Source organism: Arachis hypogaea, chromosome 7, assembly GCF_003086295.3.
Source record: "Arachis hypogaea cultivar Tifrunner chromosome 7, arahy.Tifrunner.gnm2.J5K5, whole genome shotgun sequence".
Classification (NCBI taxonomy): Eukaryota; Viridiplantae; Streptophyta; class Magnoliopsida; order Fabales; family Fabaceae; genus Arachis; species Arachis hypogaea.
In genome coordinates this window covers 61750505-61760556 of record NC_092042.1, presented here as the reverse complement: position 1 = coordinate 61760556, position 10052 = coordinate 61750505, and the positions used below count along the sequence as shown (strand labels likewise).

At 33.1% G+C, this 10052-nt stretch overlaps 1 protein-coding gene across 4 annotated transcripts; it reads left to right on the top strand.

Moving 5' to 3' along the window:
• Positions 1-2466: 2466 nt before the first annotated feature.
• LOC112703218 (uncharacterized) lies at positions 2467-8713 on the top strand. Of its 4 annotated transcripts, none has more exons than XM_072199511.1 (5): positions 2467-2934; positions 4665-4730; positions 5082-5157; positions 5295-5563; positions 7289-8713. In XM_072199511.1, the coding sequence occupies exon 5, from the start codon at positions 7304-7306 to the stop codon at positions 8021-8023; it is 720 nt and encodes a 239-aa protein (XP_072055612.1). In that variant the 5' UTR covers positions 2467-2934; positions 4665-4730; positions 5082-5157; positions 5295-5563; positions 7289-7303; the 3' UTR covers positions 8024-8713. The 4 variants fall into 4 exon arrangements, with proteins under 4 accessions (XP_072055612.1, XP_072055611.1, XP_025610356.1 ...); XM_072199510.1 differs by having other exon boundaries at positions 5077-5157; XM_025754571.2 differs by having other exon boundaries at positions 2504-2946.
• Positions 8714-10052: the final 1339 nt, after the last annotated feature.

Below are 10052 nucleotides of genomic sequence, written 5' to 3'. Positions count from 1 at the left end.
ACGGTTTGATTTGTGAAAATATTTTTTTTTATTTTTTTATTTTTAAAAATAATTTTTATTTTTAATTTTTTAGATTTTAGAAAACATGATTGGTTTGTGAAAATAATGAAAATGTGTTTGATTGCTCTATTTTTAAAATATATTTTTAATATTGAACAATTTAAAATTACATTTTTATTCAATTATGATTTTAGTTATTAAATTTTTTATGAAATCAATAATTATTTTTTTATTCTTTTAATTTTTATTCATTGTTATTTTATTAATTGATTGTTGATTAAACAAATTCATAATAAATTACTTTTTTCTTTATTTTAATATTATTTTTTAATATTTGGTTGGTCTTTTATTAGCATTTGAAATTAATATTTGTAAATAAAAATAAATTGTATTAATATTAAAAGATAATTATAAGATATAAGTACAAAACAAATAAAATATACAAAATAAAAATACGGTTGAATTTGACTTCTAAAATGGGAGTACGATAAAAAAATTATATTGAATAAGAATACAAATGAATTTTTATATTGAATACAAATAAGTCTTTATGTCTCGTCAATTATAATCAAATCCACTGTTTTTTTGGGATATTCTTTTCTTTTATTATCTGTAGGGGGTTTTAAATCAAAGAAGAAACACTAAAAAATGTACTAGAAGAAAAAAAAGGTAAAAAATACACATAAAAAAATTATTACATTTCTATCAAATTGAAAAATATAAGAGCACAAAAGTTTTAGAAAAATATCAAAGAAAATTTGAAAGAAATTAAATTATTGAAGACTAAAAATTAAAAAAATTGTTGAATATAACAAAAATTAGAACTCAAATTTCATACCATTAAATATTCAAACTTAATTTACAAAAACATCTTTGAAAAAATGGGAATGAATAGAAAAAATAAAAGATACTAAGAAAAAAGATAAAAGTGTTGCTTTTAGAAATTAAATTTGATACCATATTAAAATTTAACTCTAAAAAAATATAACAGAAATTTTTAACTAAACAGCAAAAAAAAAAATGAAAAAGATTTTTTTTATCTTTAAATGAAAAAGAATGAAGATAAAAAATAAGAAAAGATAACTACAAGTATTAAAAATATTACTGGAAGAACCAATAAAAAAAATAAATAAAGAAAACAGAAAACAAAAAACTATCATTTTTAATCTAAAAATATTTTCACTGAAATTATTTTTATATTTCATTTTTTTAAAATGAATATGAAATGGCCAAACCAATCAATCGGCGATTTTTTCCACTTCCTCTCACAGACTCACACACTCGAGTGTCTCGTTTCCATGGTTCTAAAAATGGGACCTGACTGGCAGGTTGAACCAGTCCGACCGGGACCAGCACGTTCATTGCCAAAAACCGCTCATGACAAAATCGGAGAAAAACCGTTGAACCGGCGATGTCGGACCGAATTGGTAACCAGCCGGTTTGCCTAATGCGACGTCGTTTCGAGGGGGAAAAAGAAGAAGAGCGCGTTGCTGGTCTCTCCCCTCTCTTTCGTTCCTTTCGTTACTTTCATTCATTCCTTCACTCAAATAAAACAAAAAAGAAAAACCCTAACTAGCCTTCGGCACCGAACGGAGTGATCCACTGCCGCCATTCGTGGCTGTCCGAGAAGTCTTTCTTCGTACTGTCGGCGTTATCTAAGTCAAACCCCCTGTTAGCTGTCTTCTTCATCGCTCGGCGCCCATCCTCCATCGGATTCGTCCTGCTCGCGGTCGTCCTGTCGCCGTCGCCGTCGTCTCGTCGCCCCGTCGAAGGTCAGTGGCTTTGGTGTGCACTTGTCCTTCGTTTTTCGTTTTATTCTCTGACTCTCTGTTCTGAAGTCAACAAATCATTGAATGATTATAGGATTTTGTGTTTTTGTTGAAATCATTGATGTGCTCTGGCTTTAACTTGCTGCTGTGGATTTTGGGTTCTGGTGTGCTGTTGTGTGTTTTGAGGCTCCGCTATTCTGCTGCTGCTTTGTGTTTTTGTTGAAATAATCAACGATTAATAGCGAAATTTCTAATAAACAATAGAAACCATAAACGATTTTTCATTCTGTTTTAATATAATGATTTTGATATGTGTTTTTATCACGTATAAATTGCAATGAAATTTAAACATAAATGTGTTGATATGTTAGTGTATATTCCTTGCCAGGGAAAATGGATGGAGCTTTTGTGCATCAAACAATGGATAAGTGGCCTTCTTCCAACCTTGGTTATTCTGGTGAGTGAGCTTAAATTGTTTAAAGCTGTTATTCTATTTTATTTTATTGAAATAAATCAAATAATTGATTCGTACAATGTTCTGAAAACCGAATCGGACCGACCGGTCCGACCGGTCTAACCGTGAACCGGTAACAATAACGGTTCGGTTAGTATCTTAAAACCGTTAATTTGTAAACCGTCAATGAATCGTTGAATCGGTCGAGAACCGGCCGGTCGGACCGAACCGGAACCCGGCCAGTTTTCACTTTTCAACAAAAAAAAAAAAAAAATAAAACACCCTCCTGAGTCCTGACCCACTCCCTCTCTGTCTCTCTCACTCACCGCATCTGCTTCCTTCTCTCAACAAAACCTAGCCTCCAAAGCCACTTTCTTCTTCAAGCTGTGTCACTGCCACCGCGCTACCGCCGCCGTCCGCACTGCACCCATGGTCGTCGAAACGCGTCTGCTCGCCTCGCTTTCCCGTCAATTTTGAGCTTCCGCGTCTGTTCTGAGCTTCCGCCGCCTCTGTATCGCTGTGCTTCCGCCACGGTGCTCCCTCTTCGTCGCTTGGTCGAGCTTGCCTCAAGCCCTTGTTTTTGCTCCAGCCTGCTGTTATCAACAGTTTCACCACGCTTCGGCCTCTGTTTTGGCTGAGCTTACGCCAGTGCTCAGCCCTGATCTGAGCTCCCTCTCCCTCATCTGAAATGCTGAATCTGTGTTGTTCATGGTTTTTTTTTAAGTAATTTCTTGCTTATCTGTTTTGAGTTTTCTTAGGTTTCCTGAATCAATTTAATTTAGTTTGTTCGTTCATGATCAATTATTTAATTGCAAACTTGTTTTTATTACTGATGATGAGTAATGAGTATTATTGAACATTATTGAGCTGTTCCTGTTATGAGTAATAATTTTCTTAGATTTTTCTGTTATGAGCAATTTAGATTATTTTATTTTACAGTAATTATGGAACTGTTTTTGTTGTTCAGATGTATTTTTTTTATTTAATTGTTCAGTGTTGTGTTTATTGTTGTTGCTGATTGTTGCTGTTTGTTCATGGTTTTTGATTGGTGATGTTTGTTCACTGCTGTATTTATTCTTATTGTTCTTGATTGTTGCTATTTTTTCTTGTGCTATTTGTTTTCTGAGTTCCTGTTTTTCATGTTTTTGCTGTTTTTCATGTTATTTTTTAAGGACAATTTGATTTCTGGCTCCTATATGTTTAGTATCTCTGAAGATGTTGATTGCTAGCATCCTGAAATCTTGAAGCAAGAAGTAATGTTTCCAGAACCTGATAGTTATGAGCCAACCATAGAAGGAGCTTTACCAACAAATAATATCTGTTCAATTTTTATTAATGGAACCTGCAGACTTGAGTCTATGGATATCTGTTCAATTTTACATGAAGTATCTGTCTCTGGTTGCACATTTACTTTGTGCTTGGGTCTTGTTCAAACAATTGGTAGCTCAGATGCTAATGGTCACTCTCTTTTTTCTTTCAAAAATCACTCATCTATCACAACTTCTTCTTATCAGTTCAATTGTTTCCTCATTTAATTTCATGTAATCATATATTCATGTTCTTTTTCTCTTCCATAATTAGTTGCTCTTTTTATTCATTGAAAAAATAATTTGCCTATTTTAGTGTCATCACTGCCTTGCTAATGCTAATGCTAATGCTTGGTTACTGAATGCTCTGTTTTGAACTTTTGATATGTTGTATAATGTACTGATTTTGTTGTTTTTAGTGTTTAATTTAGTGTCAACACCTCCTTGCTAATGGTCTGTTTAATTTAGTGTCATCACTGCCTTACTAATGCTAATGCTTGGTTACTGAATACTCTGTTTTGAACCTTTGATATGTTGTACAATGTACTGATTTTGCTGTTTAGTGTTTAATTTAGTGTCATCACTCATCACTGCCTTGCTAATGCTCTGTTTAATTTAGTGTCATCACTTCCTTGCTAATGCTAATGCTTGGTTACTGAATGCTCTGTTTTGAACTTTTGATATGTAGTATAATTTACTGATTTTGCTGTTTTTAGTGTTTAGTTTAGTGTCATCACTGCCTTGCTGAATGATGTTGCTAATGTACTGGTGTTGCTGTTTTAGTGTTTTGATAATGGACTGGTGTTGCTGTTATAGTGTTTTATAATGTGGTGTTGTTTCATTGTTGTTGTTCGATAATATACTGGTGTTGCTGTTTTAGGGTTGCTAATGTACTTTTGATCTTTTTAAGATTTATATTAGACTATAATTATATTTTAGGGTGTTTAATTATAATTTATTTATTATTTTATTCTAAAACGGTTTTTCCGGTTGGACCATCGGTTAGACCGGTTGGACCAGTAAACCAGTGAACCAGTAACAAGAGCGGTTCGATGACCGGTCCAGTTCTCAGAACCTTGGATTCATAATACAGATTATGCACTAAATAATTTATATGGTTCTTGCATCTTCTAGGCTATTCTTTAAAAGCTGCTTTGATGATTAATTATGACCCAGCTGGACCGTCTCTCTGTCTACCATGTAAGAGGAATTATAATTTACCACTTATATTGAAAATTATTACTGTATTTTTTTTTCAGAAATAATGGATTGATTTATAATGAATTGGATGCTGAATAATTAATGTAAGCTTGAATTATCTCTTCATAAAAAATTTTTTCCCACTTGAAATTGCTTAATTTTGGAGTACATCTTGCATTGGTGTGTTTAAGAACTTTGGTAACTATATACCACCAACTAACTCTGGTTTAAGATGATAGAGGAGCTATATTGAATCATTCTTTTAAGTGTACATCATATGTGACATTAGCCCTGTTTTTCTGCATTGTAATTCTTGATTTATTAATTGAAATTATATCAATTAAAGAGAAGTGGCTTAGTGCGTGGTGCATAAAACCTGCTGGTGGAGCACTTGTTAGGCAGGAGCCAGAATGTACCTTGTTAGCCTGTAAGTACATGAGTCTAAATTTCAATTTTAGAATATTAATTTTTCATTTTTTTTCAAAAGAAATAGAATTTTAAACAGATTCTTATTATTATTTGTTTATTTTATTCTTATTGTTATTTTATTTTATTATGGAACAGTTTTTCCGATTGAACCACAGTTAGACCAGTTGAACAAGTAAATCAGTGAACGAATGACTAGAGTGGTTTGATGACCAGTCCGGTTTTCAGAACGTTGCTCGTCTGAGTCGTCTCACACTCGCACACAAGCAGCAGCATCAGCAGCTCTGCTCATACATTACGTCACCGGCGTCTCGTCCTGGACTTGTGGCTTCTGGTTCGTGCCGTTGTCTTCTTGGCCTCGCCGGTCGCTCCTTCGTCTCGCCTCTGGTAGCTGCTCGCCGTGATTGGTGAGTTCCTTCTTCTTTCTTTTCAATTTTCAGTCAGCTTCTTCTTTACATCGATTAACTAATTTGATGTAATAATAATTAGTTGATTTCAGGTTTTTAAATTTTAGACAAACAGGATTCGCTGATTTATCAATTAGTTTTTAAATTAGGATTTTAATTATGTAATTTATTGAGTGATTTAGGGTTTAGATTTTCAATTAGTTTTCTTCACAAGAGATAACAAAAGAATGGCCACTATCTCCATAACATGGATATGACAGACTCATCCTACCTTTTTGTGCTGAAATTTTAACTTTTATGTAAAAGAATGAGAAAAAAAAAAAAAAAAAAACTGAAATTCAGACTACTTGGTAATGGTAACACTGACATTATCTTATATTCTTATGAACTATGTTTCCCAAACTTTAAACTGTTAGATATATTTTGGGTATAAGAATGAAGGAGCCATTACTGCAGAACAAAGGAAATGAATTTTTTTTTTTGCTGTGTGATTCCTTTTATAAACTTTGTCGTGGGGCTCCATTTTGGCCAGAAGAGAGGGTTTTCTCTGTGGGTGAAAGGTTATAGGTCTATGGCAGAATAATGGTACATGAAACTTGAAAAATGAGAGGAGAATAAGGAAAAGAGAGTAATAAAAATACAAATTTGATGATGTGAATTGTGTGTGTTAGGTATTGTGATGTGATGATGACCTTTTCTCTTTCTGCTTGTCTCGTTTCTACCGAGATGAAAAATGGACCTTTGAATTCAATTGAATTTGTTGAGAATGTGCGCGTAACTAATTGAGTTCATAATTAGTTGGTAATTAGTGAAAATATATAATATTTTATATTAATTTAATGGTGTTATGATTCATGTTACAATGGGAAGTTGGAATGTCTATGGTGGCTAAAAGATTGGGGAACTGGGGGGTGTGGCGAAAATTGTTGCATCTCTGCTTATATGGTTCCTGGTACCATAGTAGGTTTATGGAGTTTACTATTTTTTCATCTGAAGAAAAGATTATGTAATTGGATTAGGTTGATTTATGCTTATTGTTTTAGTTGTTAACTACTCATTAGAGTTGTTTTTTCAATTGGTTCATCTGCTTAGTATCAAAATTGTTTCTACTAATTGAAAATTTCCTTTTTACACTTCAGATTCTCATTACTAGGGTTGTTTCTAGTAAATAAAAGTTCTTTTGATTAGTTCAGCTAGAATTTGAAAAACACACGACTTAGTACCTGCATCTAAGGATAGGAAGCTGAAATTGCTATTCTGGTGTTCAAGCTATGCACTTGGTGCAGTCTCTCTCTTTCTGAATATTGTTGATGTAACTAATGAATATTGCTGATTAGTCAGGATAACCTGTTTAGCTTATGATTAACATTGGCAAGACTTCTTTTCCCCCTTCTTTTAGTTTTGCCTTGAAAATTAGAGACTACATGGCAGTTAAATTGTCCTGAATTTTGAATTTTGCTGCTTGTTCTGTTCTTGGAGTCGTAAGTAGTTGTAAATGTCATGTCACAGTGATAATTGTTCAGCTACTTTGCAAATATTCAGTTTTTTTAGTGTGATTATTTCCTTTGTCATGTTCATAAACAAGATGAGATAGGGGTTGGAAATCATATGCTTGATTGAATCAATATTGTTCATTTATTTGATTTTCAGAAAAGTGATATACATTTGATAGTTCAATATGCTACAAACCATTTGAATTATATTAGTTATACACGTTTTTTCCAGTTTTTTTTGTAAGGAATGAGTCGCTTGCAAGGATCTTCTTCCAGCCTTAAACGGAAGCGAGAGTTGGCTTTAGTTTCTGATACTTTGACAGATGGAGAGCGTGTACTCTATAATCTCATTCTTAGCAAGAGAGACATGGGGATCTGGTCGGGAGACATGAAAAGAGAAACAAACCTCCCAGATAATGTGGTGAAGAAATCCCTTAAGTTGCTTCAGTCGAAGGGCTTGATCAAGGAGGTTGTTAACATCCAAAACAAAGCAAGAAAGCACTACATGGCAGCACAGTTTGAACCATCCAAGGAAATCACAGGTGGGGATTGGTATAGTGAAGGGAATCTTGATAAAGAGTTAATAAATGCCGTGAAGAGCGTGTGCTTGAATTACATTTCCAGGCAGAAAGTTGTTACGTGTGATGGAGTTCTGGAATGGAGCAGAAAGAGTGGGGTCTTCACTGCCGAAGTCTCAAACCAGCAGATAGAAGAGATTTTGCGAACTCTGGTTTTGGATGATGAGATCATAGAGGTGAAAAGCACTGGATACGGGGATTTTGAAAATGTTCCTGTTGGCAGAGTTTGTTACAAATGCAAAAGCAAGGGTGGTGTCAGAGGAGAACCAAAAGATGGTGCCATGTCTTCAATTCCATGTGGTGTTTGTCCACGGATAAACTTCTGTAGCCCAGATGGCATTGTTTCCCCAAGAACTTGCGTCTACTATCAGAAGTGGTTGGACTTCTGAATGAATCAAAGACAAGTCATTAGTATGATATGAACCTCCAAGGCTTAACAAATGTTATCTTACTTTGGTATTAAGATTGCGATGTTGGTTAGCTCAACTGGTTCAAAGGTCCACTTAGCAGATTGCACAGGATTTCATCCTACTTGGTAGTCATTCAGCAATATTGATTACCATTTGTGAATCTACAATGAGAGGAGGAAGTGAAAAAAGAAAAGAAAACTATTTGCTTTACATTTGCACTTTCAAATTTCAACATGTTTGTCAAGTGGATCCAATATGTTTGTTTGTCTCCTAAGATTTTATTGCTTTTGGAAGATTTACTACTCTGCGGAACTTGCTGCGGTTGCCATGACTTTGAGCATCTCATGAAGCATGAAAATGATTGAAGTGCAACTTCGTATTTGAAGCAAAAAACTCGAGTAGAATTGAGCCAGGAGAAATCAATTAAAGATGATACCAGCATATATTTAATTTGATTAGAATCTACTAGATTTTACATGTATTTTGATCCTTAATATACTAGCATATTCTCTTTTCTGGTTACATATTTTCCACTTTCTTGATTACATTGTATTTTAGCCCGAGATTGAAAGGGATTATACTTTGCTTATACTTGAATTCGAAAACACATTTGGAAGAAGAGAAACCCAAAAGGGAAAAATAAAGAGAACTGATATATTTGATACTTTCTTTTTTAAGTGCCATAAATTCGTTCCATTTGCTCTAATTTGATTTAACAGTCAACTTAAGAAGAAAAGACAAGTTCTTGGTCTTAAGCCTAAACAAAAGCAACCAAGATAAATGATGTAAAATCATTACATGTGTAACTTAATTGATCAATTTAAGCTATTATATAAATGTCTATGTTTCCCGAGTCAAATTCAACATTAATAAGTTCATATTGTTGAATTAATCTTTTTAATAAGTCCAAAACAAAGAAATCAACAATGGATCAAAACCAAAACAAGAACCCTGGCCAAGCCACTGGACAAGCTCAAATGAATTTATTTATGATTTTTCAGTTTAAGTATTTCATTCTATGTTATGTATTTGATTTTATCAAACATGCTATAATCAAAAGTGTCATGATAGTTGATATCTAATGTTATTGATGACTTAGGGGAATATGATGGACAAGGCTTGTTGCAATGCTGGTCAGACTTGCAATGCTGATCAACCCTGCAAAGAGGTTATGCCATTTATTTGAACAGATTAGTTTTTTTGAATTAGACTCTAGGAAACAAGCCCATGTATATTATTATTATTAATAATAAAGCTTTTATTATTGTTTTCAGAAGAGTAATGTTTGTGTGATTTATTATTATTATTATTATTATTATTATTATTATTATTATTATTATTATTATTATTATTATTATCACGGATAATACTATAATAAAGAGTAAAAATTATTTCTTTAGAATAAAAAAATCCACCAGGGAAAAAATTATTATGTACCATACCATGTACATGTTTTTTTATAAGTTTAGTAATTTACTGTTAAAAAAATATTCTCATTTATCACGGTGTGGTGTGTACTCTTGAGTGGGAGCCACACTATATTCTATGGTAACAAAGTGATAAATAAACAATGAGAACAAGCAAAATAAGTCATGTTGTCAATTTATTTTAGAATACCAAGATCTTCGTTAAGCAATTTTGGTAACTCATAAATATATTTTAATTTTGTAGGCTTATGAGGATAAGGGAAAGCCACAAGAATATGCTGATGCTTGCAAGAACACAGTTGGGACTCACAAATGAATCAAGTGCAGAATATCTTTAAGTTGATCTTTACATCTTTCGGTGTTTTAGTTTTGGACTTTTGGGGCTTTATGCATTAGATATGCAATTTTCTTTTGCATCAGCAGTTTTATCTTTTTTCAAATAATTTTTAGGAAAGGTTGTTTTGCCAACTCTTCAGTTATGAAGAGCACTAGTATGCGAACCCGCGCATCGCAACCATTGAAAAACTAATTACTGGATTGTATTTGAATATTCTGAAATTTCGTTGTTTTATATTCTCTTA

What these genes read in the sequence shown, in the direction of transcription:
- LOC112703218 (XM_072199511.1), top strand. Translation starts at nt 7,304, where the DNA reads ATGAGTCGCTTGCAAGGATCTTCTTCCAGCCTTAAACGGAAGCGAGAG.